Source organism: Typopeltis vanoorti, chromosome 12, assembly GCF_054136105.1.
Source record: "Typopeltis vanoorti isolate ZY-2024b chromosome 12, IOZ_Tvanoo_1.0, whole genome shotgun sequence".
Taxonomy (NCBI): Eukaryota; Metazoa; Arthropoda; class Arachnida; order Uropygi; family Thelyphonidae; genus Typopeltis; species Typopeltis vanoorti.
The window spans coordinates 82,672,412-82,696,931 of NC_143560.1; the positions used below are offsets into that span (position 1 = coordinate 82,672,412).

The 24,520-nt window shown below is 35.6% G+C and overlaps 1 protein-coding gene across 3 annotated transcripts in view; it reads left to right on the forward strand.

Annotated features, from left to right (window-relative positions):
* LOC150100942 (enoyl-CoA delta isomerase 2-like) overlaps positions 1–20,938 on the forward strand; it is a 172,516-nt gene extending 151,578 nt beyond the window's left edge. For all 3 annotated transcript variants that reach the window (XM_090401279.1, XM_090401280.1, XM_090401281.1), the window contains 2 exons: positions 12,464–12,607; positions 20,104–20,938. In XM_090401279.1, coding sequence (XP_090257405.1) covers positions 12,464–12,607; positions 20,104–20,259 — 300 coding nt within the window. In that variant the 3' untranslated portion in view covers positions 20,260–20,938. The remainder of the gene's footprint in view (positions 1–12,463; positions 12,608–20,103) is intronic.
* Positions 20,939–24,520: the final 3,582 nt, after the last annotated feature.

Below are 24,520 nucleotides of genomic sequence, written 5' to 3' on the forward strand. Positions count from 1 at the left end.
GTGAGATCATAAGACTGTTGTATGGGACCATTGAATCATTTTTTTTTTTTTTTTTTTTGGCTGTTTTCAACATAAGACACATTGCTGCAAAATCTGTGCCAAGACTGCTGAGCAACAATCAGAAAAAAACATCATGTCTTCAGGGAGTTCAAAAATCAACTGAAGATGATCTCAGCTTCATCTGCAAGGTCATAACTAGTGATGAATCATGGGTTTACAGTTATGATCCTGAGACAAAGCAACAGGCGTTGCAGTGGAAGTTACCAAAATCATCACAGCTGAAAAAAGTGCATCAGGTTTGCTGAAAAGTCAAGTCAATGTTGATATTGTTTTTTACATCCAAGATGTAAAAAAATTGTTCACAAAGAATTCTTCCCTTCTGGTCAAACTGTCAATGGCAAGTTTTATTGTGAAGTTTTGCAGCAGCTAAGGAATAACATTTGATGCAGGCATTCAGACAAGTGAAAGAACAACTGGATTCTCCACCGTGGGCACATGACAATGCACCCATGTGGAGAATCATTCATTGTTTGAGTTCCTGGCTTCCAAAAACATGGTCATTTTCCTATCCTCTGTATTTTCCTGACCTTGCTTTCTGTGACTTTTTCCCTCTTCCCCAAGATGAAATTCTGGGCAAGGTCTTTTGACATGGTTGAGGATATCCAGGCAGAATCACAGGAGTTACTCAACAGAGTCACACTTGAGGACTTTCAGGGATCTATGGAATTGAGGAAAAACTGCTGTCTCAAGGGGACGGGACTACTTCGAAGGAGACATTAGCAACTAGGAGTCAGGGTGACTTTTTTTTAATATGATCAAATTCTTCAAACTTTTGGGTGGCGCCTCGTATACTGAGAAATTGCCATTCTGATGGCTAAAGAAATCTTCTGTCTCTCACTGCTAAATTATATAATTATTATGCATACATTTTAATTAACTTGTTCTCAAGCCACAACTATCCTAATTCTGCCTTTGTTAGGTAAGTTCACTTGCCTCCATCAATATTGCTTTAAGCCATTCCACATATTTTCTGTCCTAGCAATAAAAAAAATGAACTTGTGTGTTTGTTTTCTCCTCACTATCAGTCCCCCCCCCCCCCAGAGGAACCTGCTTCAGTCAAGTGCAACAGTCTCTTGATAATGATATGTGCCTTAAAATAACTTCAGATAAATGCCTCTTGGTCACCTGTTGGATAAATTCATGAGATAACTATCCCAACCAAATCTCAGAACTATCTAGATACATTCATCTCTACATGCACCTCATTATTAACACCAGACCTTCATGGAGTCAAGACTTACTGTGGGAGGTAAATGCTGTTACTTATAAAGCTTATCAAACTGTGCTTTAAACTTATTCAATGTGTCTGTATTCACCACGCTGTGTAGCAATGTATTCCACTTGCCAACCACTCTCAATGCAAAGAACTTGCTCCTTACACTCTTGCTGATATTCTCCTTATACAATTTCCAGGGGTGACTCCTTGGTCTTCTCCCCTTCTCTGAAAACCTTCTTCCACTAATAATCCCTTACCAACTTATGTCTTGATGATATCCCCTCTTCTCCTATTCACAAGGCATTGCAAACTGCATTCTCTCAATCTCTTCATTTCCCACATTCCAAATACCACCTTTGGCCTATTCTAATATATCCTCATCACCATGAAAACCAGATGACCAAATTTGAGCATTATAATCCATAAGACCTGATCAAGGCATTATTCTGCATGTTAAGGTCCTTCACATCATTGCCATAATCTGATGTTGTTGACTTCGCAACTTATGCAGTGTTGATCCCTGTCCTCCACCACTCCCAGGTCTCTTGTCTCTTCAGCCTCCTTCAAAATTTCTCCAAGTGTATACTTTGTATACCATCTTTGTTCTTTTGTTTAGTGTCACACGGTGATCAGCATTGATTTTAGACAAATGTTTGTTTTTAAGTGAGATCTTGTACAGAATTTTGTTGTAGTATATTGGCTATAATCATTTTTAGGAAGGTATTGCTGATAACGTTTAATTTATTTTTAAGTGCTTGTTCATTGGAGCAAGTCTTCAAAGCTCTGTTTTTTAATGTATTGATGACACCTAGTTTTTGTGTTGGGTGGTGGTAGGAGTTTATGTGTATATATTGGCCAGTATGTGTCGGTTTCGTGTAAACAGTGAAGGAAAGACTACCCGAAGGAAGACGTGTAGCTAATTATATATGTTATTGTAATACGCGTAATCTTTGCAGAAGATATCATTCCTCCATTTTTGAGTGTTATGTTACTTCTTGCAGTATGACCTGCCCATTGCTATTTGGATATTTTAATGGTTGTTATTATGTCTCTCACTCTAGTCTGAGCTCTGATCCAAGTATTGCATTTTCTATCTAGAATTGTAATACCAAGTAATCATCTTTCCATTTTCCTCTGGGTAATCAACTTGTTGGTCAATTTTGTTTAGTTAAAGTGCATGTTTCACTTCCATTTGTCATGACCAGAAGTATACGACTTTTGAATATTTTTCTTTTAAGGCAGATTGGGATGTTTCATTTAAGTGTTTTTCTTAAAGGCTATCTTAAAGGCTATCCAACTAAGTTGAATGCTATGTATATTTCTTCTTTACAGTCACGCTCTACTGTGATCTTTTGTCCTAGGTAAACATAGGAGGTTACTATATCAATTTTCTGGTGTTTCATTTGTACTAGCTTTTTTGGTAATATATTTATTATACATAATTTTTGTTCTGTACTTGTGTATATTTAATCCTTTCTTTCTACTTTCTGCAATCAATTCAGTGATCATATGTTGTTCTTCTGCAGAGTTTCCTAAAAGAGCAATGTCAGCAAATCATAGGTAAATTTAATCCTTTCCCATTTACCATTATTCCTCTATTTTTCCAACACACACACACACACACACACACACACACACACACACACACACACACACACACACACACACACACACACACACACACACACACACACACACACACACAGGGTGTTCGGGATAAATTTGACAGTTTCGTAAGGAAAAAGAAAATCTTCTTTGTATCTATTAAATTTAATGAATTGACAAAAAAACATTACAGGCAGAGTGAATTACAATACTATCAACAAGATTTACTCAAAATAACCACCATTAGCATCGATCACAGCTTCAATTCTGCTTCGGAACCTCGAACAAGCTGATGCTACAGTCTCCCTGGGAAGGGCCGCAAAAACTGTTTTAATTTTATCCATTAACTGGGCTTTTGTATTACTGGAAGTGCGATTGGTGTCTTTTTCAACTGCGCCCCATACAAAATAATCCATGGGGTTAAGGTCTGGGGAGTTTGGAGGCCAAACATTTGGACTGGTGAAGTCGTAGAAATTTTCAGACAACCATTTTTGACTTTTCCCAGAGGTGTGGCAAGGGGCCGAATCCTGCTGCCATACATACGGCCTACCATTGGCTACCCTTGTTATCCAGGGCTTGACTACAGTTAGCAACTCCACGAACAAAGCCCGAATTCCAATGCCAGGGTTCTTCAACACCTGTTCCTGCAGATTTGCGAGGAATTCTGCTGTACGAACGCAATCAGATCGTCTGCTAGGGATCTTTCTTCTTGCTACATCCTCGTAGTCACCATTGCAAGTCTCTAGTTCATGCCTGATTGTTTTTACTGTATTCAGGGAGCATTGGGCAGCAGTCGTAATATCCTTATTTTGATGGCGGGCACGAATCATCATGATACAAGTTATTCTCTTCCATGATTCAGGTGGGTTCCAGCTATCCATCCTTTCTGACATCTTGTATATGAATGAAGAAGGGTCCAAACTTTTAAATGAAGAGAAGTGTGTGTTAATACATGTAACTTACGGAAAAATATAATTAATTATAAATATGTCAAATTTATCCCGAACACCCTGTATATATATATATATACAATGTCATTGTAATATACAATGACATTGTATTATGATTGTTCATTGGTTCTTTTGAAGTCTATAACATGTCCTCCTGTGCATCACATAAGAATGTCAGCAAGACTCAAGTTGGAAATATCTTGAAGTATGTCACATTTTGAATGCTGTTTTATCATTTCTTAGCTTTCTCTGAAGATACTTCAGTTCGAGTTCTAATATCCTATAACAAGAGGTTGAGTTTCTATAGTTCAGTCGGTATAGCCCATAGGTTCCCAAACTTTTTCGGGAACCTGCAAGACATAAATTTTGTAACGCCACCATTATAACAGTTTTCCGCGTTCAAGCCGTTTGATATTTTTGATGTAAATAGCAACTAATGATACATTACTGCTTATGCCATTAAATTTTTAAAAAGAAGTGGCCAATATGTGCTTCATCTTGAACACAGTTATTGCTATACTGATTTTGGTGAAACGTAGCCCATATGTAAAGATTGTAAAATGTATGCTCGAATAACATTATGCACAGTTTCATACAATGGTTTAAATATGAAAATGTGAATACAATTAAGAGATTGCATTGCATTAGTAAGAATCTTATGGTAATAATTAAAACACCATTAAATATATTACAAAATTGTTTATTTCTAACTTATAAAGTAAAAATACGAAGCAAAAATAACAAATTAATATGAAGTTTCATACAATGGTTTAAATATGAAAATTTGGAATACATATTAAGTGATTGCATTACATTAGTAAGAATCTTATTGTAATAATTAAAACACCATTAAATGTATTAGATGGTTTATTTCGAACTTACAAAGTAAAAATACAAAAAAAAAAATAACAAATTAATGTGAAGGATGAGCCTGGTGCATTTTTAAAAGTTTGTTAATATCGGGTTCAACTTTCGTTAAAAACAGTTATAAATCGCCACGCTCAGTTATATGCAATCAGTTCCTTTTCTTAGATAGTAAATTCACTACAGCACTAAACCCACGCTCAGCCAAATATGAAGATGGAAATGCAATTAAAAATTTCTGCACTATTTTCCATAATCCAGGGGACAGTGTCAGTATTGATTTTTGAAACCAGAACTCTTGGTATCCAGTTTTGAATTTTATTTTTAGTTCTTCATTTGTTGTGAATTCTATGAGTTCCACTTCTAAATTTGATGATCCTGCTGTGCTTACATATGAGAAAGGATCTAGAACCTAATTTGGTATATTCATATATATAATTTGGTATATTCAATGAGCGATTCAATATCCTTGAATCGCTCATTGAAATCAGCATGGAGAAACTCCACGTGTTGGCAGTATGTAAGTAAATCTTTCTTTTTTGAGAGACACTGCTGATAAATTTGAAAAGTGGCTATATTCCCCTCGGCCCATATTCCGCTTGAACAGAAGTTTCCCTAGAAAAGCGGCAATAACGTTTTTTGTTTTAATTAAATTAAATTCATCACCTTGTAGTTGTAGATTGACTTCATTAAATATTTTATAGAGGTCTGTCAAATAAGCGATGTCATTTTTGGTTGTAATCAGGTTGGCCCGCAATCAGTCGTCTCTGTTTTCTAGGAACTCTGGTACTGAATCAAACAAATTGTAAAATCGATTCAGACAGATACCTTTTGAAAGCCAGCGAACATCTGTGCGAAGCAGCAAACAATTGAAATCTTCATTGTTTTCACTACAAAGTTGGCTAAACAATCTGTCACTCAATGAATTGCTTCTAATCTTGTTGACTACTCTAATAACATAATGGAGCGACGTGTGCAGGCGTTCACTTAAATTTTTCACAACCGAATGTTGACGATGAAGAACACAATGTATAGCGAGTACATTTGGTACTGCTTATTCGTGATATTAAACATAGATTCTTCCTTTGTATCCGCTTCCAAGTTTTTAGTAATTCTTGACAAACTTTTTCTTCTTTTATGAATCGTATGTATGATAAGAGTAGTGGTTCATTATTTGGGAGAGTTGATTCATCGAGTTGAATGGAAAATTGGCATGTCTTCAAATAATTGCGCAATGATTTTTCAACGTCTTCAGCCATTTCATCGATTCTTCTTTGTACTGAATTATTGTTCAAAGAAATTTTCCTGATGATATCTGACGTTGGCTTATGAAGCACAGTGTTTATTACTTCTTTTACTGCCGGCAAGATTAATTCCTCACCAATTGTGTGTGGTTTTCCCGCTTTTGCGATTAATAATGAAATATTATAAGAAGCTTGTAATCCATCATTATCTTGTTTAGTGGACGACGTAAAAAGTTTTGATATAGTTAGACGTTTAAAATATCTTTCTTGAAAATAGGACAAATCTTTATCCTTTTTGTCAGCATGCATTTTAGTCAAATGCTCTTGTAGCCTAGAAGGCTTCATCTGAAAACACTTTTTGGCAAATCAAGCACATGGGTAATAATGGGTTCGTAGGAGACTGAATAAAACCATATTTCAAATACTCAATATTGTACTGTCGACATTTCTTCTTATATTCAGACATAATGAAGTAATAAAATTTGCAAAAATATTCAAAAAATAAAAGATTTAATTTACACTTTGTATGACTCTACTTATCTATCACACTTTCGACTGATGATTGTTGACAAAGCACACAAAAAATAATGAAACTTATTCCTAAACCACTGGTATTTATAGATTTGAAATCTAGCCTGAATCGACTTGCATGCATTGACTTGTTTACGATGCCATCGTACTCGTGCTTTGAACAAGTCATTGCAAGCACCCATATTTCTGTCAAAACATGCTCAATTGAGTGAATTACCTACGTAATAGTTGACCGACATACTACTAAAGACTCGTCTGCTGCGTGGATAGACTAAAGCTTGTATGGCACGATCAATTTTTACAATAGCAAAAAATGAATAAATTTTTTAAGTATATAAAAAATAGAAGTTAAAATATCCTGTATGACACTTTCAATTTTTTTTATTTTGCACGCAAGCACATTTTGTTCGTCCGACCACAACATTGTCAATAATTATAAATAATAATTATTACTATTATTACTATTATTACGGGCAACTCCAGGGAGTCATTAGACTCATCGAGGGAGGCCCCAAATCATATTCATCACAACTATCTGACATTCATACAGTATCTATCATACCTCGCCTTAAACTCATTCACTGTCACAGCATCCACTACAGACTCAGGGAGCGCATTCCACTCATTCACTACTCTAAAAGTAAAGAACCCAGCTCTAACACCTTTACTAACCAAACTTTTGCCCAGTTTCCATGGATGTCCCCTAGTCCTCCCACAACCAGCCCTGTTCTCAAAAATATCTTCTGAATTAATTTTATAGAAACCCTTCAGTAATTTGAATGTCTCAATCATATCTCCCCTCCTCCGCCTATCAACCAATTTTTGCAACCCACAAATCCTCAACCTGTTCTCATACGGTTCATTCCACAGACCTGCTATCATCTTGGTCACTCGCCTCTGGATCCTCTCCACATCCTCCCCATCAAGAAGAAACCTAGGTGACCAAATCTGAGCACAGTAGTCTAGATGCGGTCTTATCAAGGCTCGATAGAGAGGAACAATAACCTGCTTGTCTCTGCTTGTCAACGTATTCTTCAGCAACCAAGTGATTTGATGAGCTGTTTTGGTCACTTTTGCAATGTGTCCCCTAAATTTCAATTCCCTATCCACCAACACTCCTAAATCACGTGCCTCATCAATTTCCTGGAGCAGGGTTCCACCAATGCAGTAAACTGCCTCCAATCTTTTCACCCCAAAATGCATAACCTTACATTTTGCCACATTAAACTGACATCCATTCTCCTTAGCCCAGACCTCCAATCTATCCAAATCATCCTGCAAAATTTTGACGTCATCTGCATTCACTATTGCCCTACCCAACTTCGCATCATCCGCAAACAAATGAACTGTTCCTCTCAGATCATTTCCTATATCATTTATGAACAAATTAAACAGCATTGGTCCAAGAACAGATCCTTGTGGCACACCACTAGTCACAGGCCGTCTTGTGGACTCTACTCCCGAGTAAACCACTCTCTGATATCTCTCCGTCAACCACCCTCCTATCCATCTAACCAACCCTATGTCCATTCCCATATGCTGCAATTTACTGATTAGAATTCCATGTGGAATCCTGTCAAAGGCCTTGGCAAGGTCCAGTAGAATCACCGTAAACCCATTACCCTTATCCAGTTCAGCCGTCACTGTGTTATAATACGTGAGCAAGTTACTGAGGCATGACCTACCCTTCACAAAACCATGCTGTCCCTGATACAGTATCCCATTTTCTTCAATCCAATCTTGTATTTTCCTTTTGACTATTTTCTCTAAGACCTTTACAATGATTCCTGATATGCTAATCGGTCGGTAATTTACAACAGCAGTCTTGGAACCACCTTTATGCAGTGGAACTATTTTCCCCTCTTTCCACCCGCTCGGGACTAACCCAGACCCGAGACTCAAATTAAACAAAATGGTCAAGGGTACTGACAATTCTTTAGCTGCTTCTCGTAAAACACGAGCTGGTATACCATCCAATCCCACAGATGTATTGACATTGAGGTTATGCAATAGACTACTCACCTCCACTTCATTAACCACAATTCCCGTATAATCTACTGGTTTATTCGTTTCTGCAATGTCACCACCTTGATGATATACTTTTGCAAAGTGCTCACTCAGTAACTCAACTATCTCAACTGATTCAGTTACCTCCCTACCATCGGCATTCTTTAAAATCAATCTGCCATGTACATTTTTCCTTTTACTTGCTACATATCTAAAAAACTGTTTAGGATTCTCTTTAGCCTGCATGGCCAATGTTCTTTCGTAATCCTTTTTTGCTTTTCTTACCACACTCGTCACCCTTCTGGCCTGCGCTTTATACCGTTCATGTGCCTGCCGGTCACCCTTCTCCTTAAATTCCCTCCATAGTTGTTTCTTTTTTTGGAACTCAAGCTTAATGGTGTTATTCATCCATTTAACCCCTACTTGATTTATTATTCGGACTCTAGGTATACAGTCAGCCATTGCTTCATGCAAGCACTTCTTAACTACCTCCCATGCACTATCAACTTCTAGTCCTTGCAGTTGTACATGCCATGGCACTGAACCAATCAAACTCCTAAGCTTATCATACTTTCCTGCCCGATAATTCCACACGTACCCTGTCTTAATTGAAAATTCTACACCTTTAGCCACCTCCCAAGTTAAGACCCTATGATCACTCTCACCGATTGGTGGCAATGTGGTCATATTTGTTACAGCCAAATCCTCAGATGTAATTACTAGGTCAAGCACTCTCTGACCCCTAGTATTTTCCATTACATGCTGTCGCAGATAGTTATCCCTTAATAACCGCATAAAATCCAGTTCCTTCCTCCCATGTGTCCTCTCCTCACTCCAATCAATGCGACCATAGTTGAAATCTCCCATAATAATCACCCTCCTTCCACCCATTTCTTCTATTTGCTTGTGCATACTGTCACCACCATCTTTTCCATCACCTGGTCTATAGCAGCACCCAATTGTATATTTAGTTCTGCTAGCCACAATCTCACACCAAATGGCCTCAAATGTGCTCTTTTCTCTATCCTGCAATTCAACTTCTATTCTCCTTGGCTGGAGCTCATCAGCTATCATCAACAATACTCCTCCCCCCATTTTATTCTCTCTGTCATTCCTGAACACACTATACCCATCACATTCAATCCCACTAGTTATATCATCTACAGTCAGCCATGTTTCACTAATACCTATAACCTGTGGTCTGGAAGTGCCAACCATGGCCAAAAACTCTTCCTTCTTGTTCCTAATACTCCTAGTATTAGTGTACATGAATTTAAGACCCCCATTAGCCCCAACCCTACCTTGATGCCTTATATTAACTATCCCACTCTGATTTGTTGTCCTTATTTGCTCAGGCATATTATATTCATTCTTACATTCAACTGCCTCCATAAGGACTGTATCTCTACCCACCCCCCCTAACAAATCTAGTTTCCCTGAATTTGCACCTCCACTACATTCAGCAACACTTTCTCAAGTCTTCTTACACCGTAACCATTCAAATGCAAGCCATCCATCTTATATAGATCCTTTCGCCCATCAAACTCACTCCACACATCCACAAATTCCACACCACTCGTCATGCATAACCCACGCATAAAGTCATTTGCAATTATAGCCCTCCTTTTAAACATTTCACTGTCATACCGTGGCAAAAGACTAATCATTCTAACTCTCTCACTCTTTTCTTTTGCTACCTCAAACAATTCATTCAGGTCTTCTATCATTTCCATTTTATCTCCTTTCAAATCATTCGTACCTGCCACAACAATCATTTCTTTCACCCTTTCCTTTTGCTCTCTAATAGACGCAGTTACGTCCTTTATGGTCGCACCAGGTTGGTACGATTTTGTCAAATCCTCTACTAACACACCTCGTACTAACGAGTCACCATACAGCACTCTATCCTTCATTTTGTTCATGTTCACATTCATACGTCTATTTTTCCTGTCATACCTTTTATTATTGGTTGGTTCATTCAGTCTACTTTTGTTCATGCACTCTAGCTGCTGTTTTGCTCTTTCTATCGCACTATTCAACAACGCGATCTCACTCATTGTATCTATCTCATCTTTTTTGTTCTCTGAGAAACCATTTATACTATCATTCACACTTTCTATATTCACACTCTCACAATTTTCATGTACAACTTTGTCGTTTCTTGTCATATCCCTATTTCCTTCATTTTGAAGGTTGACAAAAATATCACACTCACGATCCGAAATACGCTTCAATTCTGCATTCTCCCTACATTTTCTACACACATTCAATCCTTTATCATCATCTAACCACACTCCGACCGCACTCCGCAAAGCGTACATTTCACAGCTAGTACACTGACTCATTTCTTTTATGCTACCGTTCTTTGATAACGATGGCGAACCTTCATTACTGGCCGCCATTTTCCTACGCACAGGTGCCATATTTATCCGTAACTTGTTTTGTCAAATTAAACGTTATAACACACCAAAAATAGACGCACTAAAATACGCAAGGCAAATAAAACAAAACTACACAATATTAAGTAATTTGTATCGATAACTGAAAATGATACTTATCTTATCTGGAGCTTGCACGAACACTACTCATTACGAATTCATCTAGCGGCGACTTCCGACATAGATTATGTTATAAAATACTTTAGTACACTAACCACGTTAATAAAGCTCTAATAATATACCAAAATTAAACACTTAAGTCCATTAAATTGAATCCAAAACACCAATAAATCAGCAAAAAACACAAATCTCTCAGGAGCTCTCCGATAGCACGACCGTTCACCAGCTAGCCTCCGAATTAATAAATAAAATAATTACACAAGATATAAACAATAAACCTACAAAACATAACCACAGAAAACAGTATAATAAGTTTCGAATAATATTTGCTTTGTTTTTTCCCTCTAGTTAGCAATATAAGTTAGTACTAACTAGGCTAACTAAAATTTACGATTTTATTTCTTTCTTGCCATTATTATTTTTACTCGTAATATTAAATTATATAAAATTGGGTTTATTTTTGTACAAATCAATTAGAAAAGTAATTTTATATATTTTATATATATTTTGAAATGAAATATAATGAATATATTTGCTACTGTAAACATAACATATATATACATGCTCTATTTTCTCAAAACTTAGAAAATTGACATCTATTTCTATCTGACATGGTAAATTTTCAAATGATTAAATAATTGAAATAGAAAATTGATAAAAAAAAAATGATCATGTAAGACGGGCATAAGATGAATTAAAATGCAATATTTAAATTTCAAACGATTAGCTAATCGCAAAATCGCGAAAATAATTAATTTTTAAATATATATTATTAATTTTTTCTATAAAGACCCACCGACCCCTAGACCGCCTGAATACCCCCAAATGCTTCTGATCCCACTATAACTCCCCCTAGGGGGGGCAGTACCGCCCACTTTGGGAACCTATGGTATAGACAAAGCCCTTTGGTCAGAAAGACCTGGGTGTGATTCCCATCCATGACCTGAGGAACCTTTATCTCGTTTCTTTCGACTAAAAAGGTGAGTTAGCTGGTCTCATATGGAGGTAGAGGGTTTTTTCATCCACATGGATCTATATTCATAAAATACATACTTAATCCCTCATTAGGAGGGCTCAACCCATCCTAAGGGATGGGGGAGGAAAGAGGGGGACCCTTGTTATTTATATACAAAATAAATAACAAGAGGTGAAATATGTGAGCTGATGAATTGTGTGGTTGGCATGTGTTAAATTTTATCTGTATTTTTAATATGCCTGACATATGTTTGAAAAAGTTTAAAAATTAACTCACACAAGATGAAATTCATGCCTCACTGTGATCTGGTACTAATAAGGTGAGTCGGTTTATTTTGCACTCTGGTCTCCTTCTATCGATGTTAGCAGAATCACTATTGAAAATAGGAATATTTAAATATCAGACTAAAATAACTTTTTTTTTTTTTTTTTTTTTTTTAATTTCACTTTTAGGCTAATGAATTATTATACTTCAACAAGAAATTAACAGCACAAGATGCCAAAGACTGTGGTTTAGTATCAGAAATATTTCCTCATGATAGTTTTGAAAATGAAGTGGAAAGACGCCTTAAAGAAGCATTGCAGCTTTCAAAAAATGTAAGTTTTTGTGTTTATAATAATAATATAATAATTTATGTATATTTTATAACTTACCATGATTTTTTTTTTTTTTTTTTTTGTAAATATAAAAAAATTCTGATAAACGTTGTTACGTTTCTTTTCTTGTTATTCTTCTTCTCTTGTTATGTTGACTAGAGTTTTTTTTTTTTTTTTTAACATTTCCAATGATAATGTGCATTCTCAGACAAGATATATATATATGTCATTTCTGTACACTGCCACGATACTTCATTTATCTTAGTATGTGCTGCTAATCCTAATTTATATATATATAATTAAATTATTTTATTATTTATATTATTATTATAAATTAAATTATTTTATATCCTTGATGTGTATCTCTCTTCTGACTGGCTTGTTTTTCCCCCATAAATTCATGGCTTGGGAAAACAGTTGTAAGACTTTGTCAATCATCTTAAAAATGTTCATGGTTGAATTAGAAAACAACAGATTCCTACCTTTTATACTCCTAGAGGTATCTGAATGAAATAAGCTTAGCTATTCAGTCTAGAAAAAACAATCCAGAGATAGGTCAGAAGGTTCTACAAAACTGGGACTATCAGTTGTGTGAGGTATTTAAAAGATAGGTGGATGAATATCTGGCATTCAGTATTGCCTATAGTGGTGTGTCTTGCTGGTGTATTTTAGATCTCTGTAAATTGGTATCTTCAGTCCAGTTGTGGGTATGCTAAGTAGGGTCATAGGCAAGTAGATTTTATGGGGGGGGGGTGCTGAAAAGTTCTGATAAACACCTAGAACGAAAATGATATTAAAGCAACTGATATAACCAGAAGAAAGAATGATTGCATTTCTGTTCTGAAGATATCAGAACAATAGGAATGGCTTCAACAATACTCAGAGACTTATCTAAAGTCTGGATGATCTATCAAAGAAATAAGCTGAGGATTCTGGATGCAGCTATTTTTTCATTGGCTACTTTTGTATGTGAAAGACTTATCAGACTTAAGTCCACTTTAAGAAGTCTGATAAGAAAAGGATAGCTGCTTTTGAGATGTGATTCATTAAAATTTTTGTTCTTTTTATTTTAAGATATATAAGAAGACATGTTTTGAAAACACAGATGGGCAGGACGTCAAGTTTTTTGTGCTGCAAGAAAAGTCCGCAACTGAGACTCACCAAACTGTATGAGACTTTGGGGACTGTACTTAGGATCATTGCATGCACTGCTATGATCCTTGATGATAGACGAATACCAGCCAAAAACATTGCTGCTAAGACTGGGGATATCCAGGGAATGAGTTGGGGTCATTATCCATCAACATCTGGACATGCAGAATCTCTCAGCAAAGTGGGTCCTCAGATTTTTAAATGCCAACCAAAAGAGAGAACATGTGCTATCATCTCAAGGGATTTTGGGTCATTTTGAGAAATCAGATGCAAATGTTTTGGCTCATATTGTGACTGTTGATGAAACATGGCTTCATCACTATGACCCAGAGACCAAACACAGCCACTAGAGTGGCAACACAAAGGTTCTCCACAGCCAAAGAAGTTCCAAACCCAAAGTCAGCAGGGAAGGTTCTTGCCATTGTCTTATGGCAAGAATCCTTACCAAGTACCCTCAAAAATGGTGAAACTGTTTCAACAGCTCTGAAGGACGTACTTGAAGGATAAACACTGTCAGAAACTGAGCAGAGCCATGTTGCTTTTGCTCACGAAACCCAACAAACAATAGACAACTTGGGCTTTCAATGTCTGCCTCACCCATCCTCTTCACCAGACCTGGCCTCATCTATTTCCTATTTCCAAATTTAAAGAAACAAAATTTACTACAGATGAAGTCATATCTGCACTGGTTTGTGCAACAAGGGAAACTTTTTTTTCTCAGAGGATTGCAAATGATGCAGCAGTGTTCTAACAAGTGTGTGTAACACTTCATGGGAAATGTGTAGAATAATATGCAAGTTACGTGGTTCTACCTCAATTTCTTCATAATGATTATCACAAATTTTCAGCACACCATTACTGTAAGCGTTTCCTTCATTGAATGAGTTCTCCATTTTTAAAAAAAAATGAAATTCATTTATGTCCCTGGGTATTTGTTTTTTGTTTTTAATGCTATCATGTTGTTGTATCATATTTTCTGGAGTGCCGACTATTGCATTTGCATGTTTCTCAACTCAGTCATTGTAATACCAGTTCAGATTTTTATTTCACTCTCCTGAAGAAGTGTACTCTAATGCACATGAAACAAATCAGTAGAGATTAAAAAAAAAAAAAAAACTGACAGCAAAGGCTTCGTGTGGAATATATCTCATCTCATTTTCTTTTTTCCCTCTTTTATCTGCAGTGTCGAGGGTTTATTAATCATTGGACCTCAAACTGTTCACAGGATAAGGTGGTCAGCCCTACACCCTGGTGTATCCTATGTCCGTAGTGTTGAGTTCTCAAGGCCGGTTTTCCTGCTTTGTGGGATGAAAAACCTCAGGATAAACTGGGGAAAAACCCTGCTGTCCATATCCAAGATCGGCTAACTTGGCTATGGCTGAGGAAGATCCTTCAGCTCCTCACATCACCGACGGGAATCAAACCTAGGACACTCCTTCCCCAGGCATATATGGTTGTGAAGCGCGCAGCCACTAGGTTAACCGTGTGGACATGTGGAATATATAATAGAGATAAACTTTCAAGATGTTTCCTATCCACAGAAGTCTTCAAAGAACTTTAGATTTTAGACTCACTGAGCCTAAAACCCAAAGTTTGGCTCCTTGGCCAAATAGCAAATATATCAACATATCTGAACCAAACTTTAAATACATATCTACATATCTTTAAATACATATGCCAACCTTTAAATACATATCTAAGCCACCTGGAGAAGCAACATAAATTCATCCAATTCACCACAGAGATTGAAGACAGTAACATTTTCCTTTATTGGTCACACATATCACCACTTCTTTTCTCAGGCTGTCTTTCCTTTTCAATGTACTGTAAACCAACACAGGCCAATATATATCACCAGTGCATTTTTAGGATGGTACATAGTGGCATGGCATACTGACACATATATTAAGTGACATACAGATGCAGTATCATTTTATTGAACTTTTCCTGCTAGAATGCATACTGCATATATTGTTTTCCAATAAAAAGTGCTGCATACCACCACTCAACACAAAAACTAGACATTATCAGCACCCTCAAACATAGAGCCCTAACAACTCAAAAAGCAGGGATACAAGATCAGTTATGCATATTGAATTTGTTATATGGGTCAGATATGCATGTCAGAGCACACCAATGATACTGAAAAATTAAAATGTCAACTAGGACTAGCAGCACACAGAAATGGTCTGTTGATTACAATTCCTTTCATAACAGTGATCAGAAATGTTTTAAAAAAACTAATCAATGTAACAAGAAACAATGTATGATCCATCACATCATTAGCCATAATAAATGCTGTTTTAGAAGTTCTTGTGCCATACCATAATGATGAAAGCTCTGTACATATTGACACAAGAATGTATAATTGAAACAAAGTAAAAATTTTATTTGCCAAATATTTTAGCCTGAGACTAACAGGTCATCCTCAGTGGCAGACCTGTATGTACAAGACAGAACAATAACAATGGAAACAGTGTGAGCCACATGATGGTATAAAGAGCAACACAACATGCACAAGATGTAGTAATTGATATATAGATGAACGGGAGGAGGAAGGAACTATTGATGACTGATAATGATGAGACTTCATATTTTTGGCAAGGAGATGTAGTCACTCCAATTCAAATTAGGACAATGTATTAGGGCTTTAACACTTTAAATAAATATTTAAATTCAAAGCAGCATCAATGGTGGAGATTCTAAACTTGAAGATTTTATGCTTATTCTCAATCCTGTACTATGCTAAAGCAGATATTTCAGATTTATTATTGGTGTTCTTGTAATATTTTTTCCATAGAATGTCTGGTTTATCTGAAATAGGAGAGGTGGCAATCTCATGAAACTTGGCAAATGCCATAGAGGAAATTGTTTATCTTTAGAGGAAGGTAATCACATAGTGACTACTCTTTCTCTAAAGAAATGTAGGCACTACATTGTATTTTGTGAGTATTTTTGAAATCAGTTTGAAACTTGAAATACATGACTGTCCATACTGGCTCAGGCTCTGGATAGAAGCAGGGTGTAGGAGTCAAAAAAACATGCTGTATTATCCATTGAGAGAAGCCATTCAGTTGGATATTAAGAAATTCTAGCTTGAGACCTGTGCGTTAGAGCGTACGATATGAGTCTGATATATAGTAAAGTCTTTAATTCCAAATTTTTGAATGGACTGCTGCTATATGTAATGACCAATGAAGGTAGATTTATGGTAGATAAAGGTAGTAAGTTCATTAGAAGGAGAGCCAAAACAATACAATGTGAAATGCATGCATTGTAACATTGTTAGTGTATATCAAATATTCTGTATTTCAATACAGAATAATCCCCACCATGATACTAATGTACTATAGATTTGCAACTTTCTGTGAATAGGATTCACAAAAACATATATCCATATAGATAGTTCTTACATGACAAACTACTGATTTATTTCCATCAAAATCATATGGATGTAGTGGTATTTTAAGTTTGATACAGCAGAGAATCATAGATTTAAAAATTTACTATAGTCAACTTATTCAGTATTAGATGCCATCAAAGCCATTCTTTAAAATTTTCCATTCTGTTTATTAGCTGATTATAAATACTTTAATCTAGATGTGCTGTGCCATGATTTATTTGTTGGTTTAAGACAATACATTTTGATCCCATATTGGCAGATTTTCTTCACTATCCAGGTGGATACATCTAATGCAATTTTTTACGAATATAGAAAAATGAACTAGTAATTCTCGTAAAGCTTATATGGGTATTCATAACTTCACTTTTTTAAGGATATTACAATGCATGTTGAATGTTAATTACAATAACTTTAATAACTGATATTTCGGTAAAATCAAATTGCCATCATCATGGAACATAGTACAATATGAGAGGTACTAACATTGAGTAAATAGCTGAAATATGGCAACTAAAGTTCTAAATAGTGCCCTTTGCTGTTGGGCTGAGGATGAGTACTTTCCAAATTTGTTGAGGTTTGGGAAGTTTTTTTAAGGCTGAGGCAGATTCTAGGAATAACCGCTCATATTTGTACAAGGGTGGTCTGAAAAGTTCTGAGCCTAACAATGAAAAAACGAATTTATAATTTCAAAACTATTTTTACTTTTCAACATAATCTCCTCCAAGACTAATACATTTATTTCAGTGATGCTCCAGCACCATTATCCCGTCCCTGTAGTGGTTCTCAGTAAGATCTGCAAAATACCCCTATTGATTCAAAGAAAAACGCTGACCAGCGAAGAAGAGTTTTAGTTTTCGAAACAGACAGAAGTCAGAGGGAGATAAATCTGTGGAATAGGGTGGAAGTCCCAACAATTCATAGTGCAGATCCCTTAATTTTCCCATTGCCAAAACACCTTTGTGGGAAGGTGCATTGTCCTGATGAAAGATGATTTTTTTCCTCATGAAAAGTCTAGTCTGGTTAAAAGATCAGAATAATATTCCCCAGTTATTGTTTTACTCTTTTCAAGATAATTAATAAACAAAATGCCTTTAGCATTGCAAGACACCGATGCCATGACTTTCCTGCTGATGGAACCGACTTTGTCTTCGTTGGCACTGAACAACCGGCTTCTGTCCATGGTTTTGACTGCTGTTTGGATTCTGGTGTGTAATAGTGAATCCAAGTCTCATCCATAGTAATAAATCAATGCACAAAATCAGTTTTATTCTTGTTAAAATGCTCCAAGCACTGTTCAGAGATTTTCATGCGAGTGCGCTTTTGATCTGCTGTGAGCAAGTGCGGCACTCATCTTGTGCAAAGCATTTTCATTTGCACTTCTTCATGCAAAATATATCCTATACATTCTTTTGAAATGCCTATAGTTTCAGCAATTTCATGCACTTTGACTTGCTAGTCATCCAATACTATATCGTGCACTTGATCAGTGATTTCTGGTGGTGTTACATTTTTTGGATGTCCTTCACACGGATCATCTTCAAGGCTGGTACGGCCATATTTAAACTCAGCAGCCCATTTGTTAATTGTCAAAAATGAAGGAAAAGAGTGCCCATAAACTTCTATGAACTTCAAATGAATTTCTTTTTGTGTGAAACCTTCTTTTACAAAGAATTTTATAACTGCACAGTACTCAATTTTATCCATTTCAAGGGATACAAACAACACTTTTGCTTCAGACAGCTATAGAAAACAAACTACTGGATAGAATGACTTGCAATTTCACATGGATGCTTATACAGATGTATCAGCTTAGAAAAAAAAAAAATCTTGCCGATAGTGTTGCCATCTATGGTTGAGAACTTTTCAGACCACCCTCGTATTTGCTGAGGTGGAGTAGAGTATCCTTCTTCCATTGTATCTGTTGGTGGGCATCCAAAGCAAGTCCTGACTGTCCTTAATGGTGGAACTAGATGTAGTCCATGTGCTTGGTAATTTTGATGTTGGCTGCACTGCCTGTTTGGCCATAGTAGGGCAGTTTGCTACTGCAAGGAACCTAGTAAATATCTGGCAGATCTAGAGTGGAGGATATTGCTGGTCTTTGGTAGAGCAGATAAAGGATGCCAATTTCTTATATCATCTGTATGTGGTTGTAAGATTGTACTTCTTTAGGATTTTTTGTTAATTTTTCAGATATGCCTTGGTGATAGATTTTTGTATAGTTTCTGTTCTGGAGGGGAAGGTGCAGTTTTGTGTTTTTTAAAATTTTTGGATTTAGTGGAGGTATTGTAGCCATTGTCTAAGACAGTGTTCAGGGCACTGTTATCAGAATGGATTACTTTTGCCCTGTTATATGTAGGGTTTTTATAATCCCATATTATGAGGGGGACCTGAATGCTCTGAACATTTTCATTCAGAGCATTCAGGTCATGTTGCCAAATGGAGAACACATCATAGGACAGAGGGCTTTCTCTTTGAAAGTCTCTATGAAGTAGTTGGTCAGGGAGGCCAACTATTCATTGGCCACCACTATGGCCATAAAGGAGAAGACGAGGAATACTGAGTCATGGTGTTCACCTTCTTCACGACAGTGTTCCAGTCCATACGACTATTGTTGCAAAGGCTGTAGTGAAGAACTGTGGCTTACAGGAGATTGAACAGCCCAGATCCAGCACCCAGTGACTACTACCTCTTCTCGAAACCAAAGAAAGAAAATTTGCAGATGATAATAAGGTGAAAGATGAAGTTTTAGGCTATTTTTTCAAGGGCATAGAAATGTTAATTCAAAGATGTGAAAAGTGACACAGTAGTTTTCTTTCTATCACCTGTAAAAGTTAGACCGGAAACTTATGGAACCACCCTCATATTGTAATGTACTTAAAAAGTAAAGTATTGATATTCCTACTAATGAAATGTATAATATAAAATGTCTTTATTATTTCAGACAATGATTTTTGGAAAGAAGTTAACCAGAGATTTAGAAAGAGAGACATTACACAAAGCAAACGCTGAAGAATGCAAACGACTTGCAGAACGATGGCAATCTCCAGATTGTTTTCAAGCTCTTATGAAATTTTTTCAGAGAAAAGCAAATTTATGAAAAAAAAAAAAACTTTTTTAAGGATGTTAATCATGTGCAGTTGACTCTGACTATAACGAACTTGAGATGATCACAGGAATAGTATATGATGCAGAGTGGATATTTGATTAGGACTTCCTAGCATTTGCTATAGTGAGATTCTACTGAAATTTATAGTTTTGAATATATTGAAAATAAGTACATGTTGGGAAATTGTTTACATTTAATATGAAAGTTAATTTTTATATTGAGAACTTTTATCATTGTAAATGTTCAAGACAGAATTTGCTTATATGTTTATTGTCGGTTGCAAAATTTCCCACCATATTTCATGGTCATTTTCAGTGCATTGTAATGATAATTAAAACAACTGCCAAAGATGCACATGCATCCAAGCATGAGAAGAGTTCAATTTGGTTAAAATTTTAAAATATATAAATTATTGTGTTTTGAATATTTACATTGTTTGTTCCTTACATCTCTATCTTTAATTGAAATTGTAATTGTGCATGGTATGTATCATTGGGATGTCTAGTTTGATTTGGGACATGTGGAATAATACATGATTTTTTTTTTTTGATGGGGGAGGGAAGGGGAGGAAGTTGTCACATTCAATTCTTGTTTATTGTGCCCCATATTATGTTTTAAACAATGTTTTTATGAATCTTATTTTTAATAAAAAGCATTAGAAAATGATAAATTTAATGTCTTATTAAGAAATTTATATTTCACTAAATCACTGATGAAGCTTTAAGGTGGAAGATGAATTTCCTCACTTGATGCGAGGCTGCTGCTGTGCTTCTTGGAGACCTGAAGTGGCTTCAAAAAGTTCTAAGTTTGGTCATTAGAGAAGGATTATGTAAATAAAAAATATTAAAATTATTAAAAAAATCTTAGTCCACTAACAGAACTAATTGACTCTATAATCATCAAATTCCTTATATCCTAATTATCCTGTACACCCCACGAGGGTACAGAATAATTATGATAGTACTACATGAAAAAGTTAAACCATTACTAACTTCCGAACAATTTTCCTCAAAATTAATCTGTTATCTGTCAAGATTTCAACATTATCAGATCTTATATTTCTGTCTTTTAAGGCGCTTTTCATTGTGTCAGTCCATTGGCCTTCATCTGGATCTTTTTGTTGCCAAAGAACACTAGTTTTGCTAATCTTTTCTCTCCCATTCTGTTTAAGTGGCCATATCGTCAGGATGGAATATGTACATAAACTAGAAAAATGTTCACTATGACTCACAAAAGAATAGCAGATAACTTATTCTGAAAATAATAAGTTATCTGCCTTCAAAGATCAAAAGTAACACTTATGTGCATTGTACATAAGTGTTACATAAGGATAAGAAAAAAATTGACTTTGTAGGTTGAAGTTGTAAACAAAAAATAATATAACTATTTAGGAATCATAGTAGATATCTTTTATGTGTGGTCTAGGTGCAAAACCAAAACTTTAAGTGTACAATTTGAAATGAGAGTATTCCTGATATTCTGATACATTGTGTTTACTTTGCCTATTTTTCATACTCTTTAGAATATATAAATAGTTTATACAAATGTAATGCACTAGAAAATGCTAATGTTCTAATTGCATATTTTAGTGCTTTATTCCACAACTCTGATCATCTTCATAGATTCAACTCAGCACCAAGTTTATTAGTTTCCGTTCAAGTTACTCAAGCAGCAGGTATTGAGTCATTCTGATATTTCATCTTTCAACTTAGCAAAATTTTAATCATAAAATAACAATAATCCAGTGAATTACACTAAACCATTACTATTAGCAAGTTGCTTATTCACTCATTTATCATGCACTATTATTTTCATACTAGGTTTCTGTGATTGGTATATGTGCACAGAATTGGCTATAAATATCAGTACTATTTGTTGTGTTGCTCGAAGTTTTTTGTTTTGTTTTTTTACAGTCCATAATCCCAAGGCATTACATTCATTCCTCAGGTGTAAGCCTAAGATCAGTGTCAAGGAGAGAGCTCCCATCATTTGGTATGTTCTCTGGTTACCAGTTCTTTATTTGCTAACTTTACAAAAAATGCTGTGATTCCACAAGGCTCTGGTCTTTCACTTACACCTTTATCAATGACCTACTGCATTTGTGGATAGCCAATCCAATAGACAAGTTTTGCTGATGACTACATACACTGTACACCACCTTCTCCTATTCATTTGACAAATCTTGCACTACACAAATCATCACAACCTCTGGAACAACAGCTTCTACCATCCTAAATTCTGATCTCCACCATTCTTCAATGTGGTTTGCACAATCCAGCAAATTACAGTTCTGTCTTACTTTTTGACAACACCCAATCTTGACAAGGTGAAAGTTTTTTTTGGAATGGTCAGTTTCTGGTTTATTGGCACAAGGACATCAAAGGTCATAATTCCATTATGATAGTTAAAGTGGTATATATGATAATGATGATTTTTTCCCAGATTAGTGAGAGGTAATTAATCAATCAAATTGCTGTTTTATGTATTGAATCAAGTATTTTAAGGAGCCCTTAGAGCAGGGGATGGCCAACCTTTTATAGTTAATGCGTCAATTTTTTCATTTTTTAGTTAAGATGTGCCGTACAAACTTATACCACTTTTCAGCCCTTTTAAAATATGATAATATGTATATATTTAACAGTTATGCATAAAATGATTTATTATATATATGATAATATAGACACTTTTAACAGCTTTAAATAAAAGGATTTCATTTAAAGACAAGATAAACATTAATTATTTTATTGAAACTTTGGAAATTGCTTTGCTTTTGCTAAGCTTGTAATGTTTGGAGTTAAATCAGTTATGACCGTAGTTTGTTCTTAATCATTTTCATTGATGAAAATGCTTGTTCGCATCTGTATGTAGTTCCAAAATGACAGGTATAACTCTGAGCAAATTTTCTCAGTTCTGGAAAATGTTCACAGGGCAACAATCCCCAGAAATTAATTATATCAGAAGAATCTGGGAGTGATGGAAGTTCATTAAATTTCATTTTCAATAAAGAATTGGTTTTGAGATCAATAAGTTCCATTTGTATGTTACTAGGCATCGTCAAGATTTTTTGTTCAGTAAGTGAAAAGGGATTTATAAATGCAAGTATGCAGCCTTCTTTGGCAAAATCGCTAAAATGACTGTTAAAGGACTCTTGATAATCTGAGTTTCTCGGTATATTCTGTAAAGTTGCCATTATCTTCAACAGATTCATGATGTTCTTTTAAATGTGGAAATTGACTTAAATCCTCATTTTCTAACTGGGAGATGAACAGTTTTAATTTCATTTTGAATGCACTGATGTCATTTACTAAGCTAGGAAACAATTTGTTCTTGCCCTGCAGTTTCAAATTTAGATCATTGAGGTGGCTGGTAACATCAAATAGCCATTTCTCATCACACAACAGGGCTTTTTCCTCATGCAGCTCATCCTTCTCTTCCAGAAAATTACAAACACTTTCTTTCAGCTTCCAAAATTACTGAGAACTTGTCCTTTAGAAAGCCAGCGCACCTCACAATGAAGGATGAGATCACCATATTCCATATCTAGCAGTTCACAATATTCTCTGAATTCTCTTCTGTTTAACCCTCTGGTTCTAATTTTATTCACACACTTTACAACTGGTATCATAACATGCTTCAAATTTAGAGTTTTTCCACACAGAGATTCTTCATGTATAATACAGTGATACTTTAGTAGAGAACGACCTAAAAACCTTTCAAGTAAAGTTACAGTCCCAGAAACTCTACCAAACACTGATGAGCTTACTAGAATCTAGTTGTTGATTTTCTAGACATGACTTTACTTTGTCAAATATGTCTGACCCTCTGGTTTTTCCATGAAGTGACTCAAGACTGATAAGTTCTTCAAAGATGTTAAAATTACCATCAATTCCTCTTATAAAAATGCTTAATTGGGCTACATCGCATATGTTAGTGGATTCGTCCAAGGCTAAAGAAAAGAAAGAACAAGCATGAACATGGTCTTTCAATTGCTCAGTAACATCATGGGAAAGTTCTTCGATGCGTCTTGTAATTGTTTGCTTGGACAGAGCAATTTGGTTTACTTTTCTTTCAACATTCTTATCACCAAGACATTTTGCAAATTTTTTGAGACAGGCTTGTGTTTTTTAGCCAACACAAAGGCAATTTCATAAGACGCCTCCAGCATTGTCACACTTTCACAACTTCATTTCACAAATATATTTTGTCTCTTTTTTATTTCTTCCTTTTTCTTAACCACATATTCTTTCTGCAA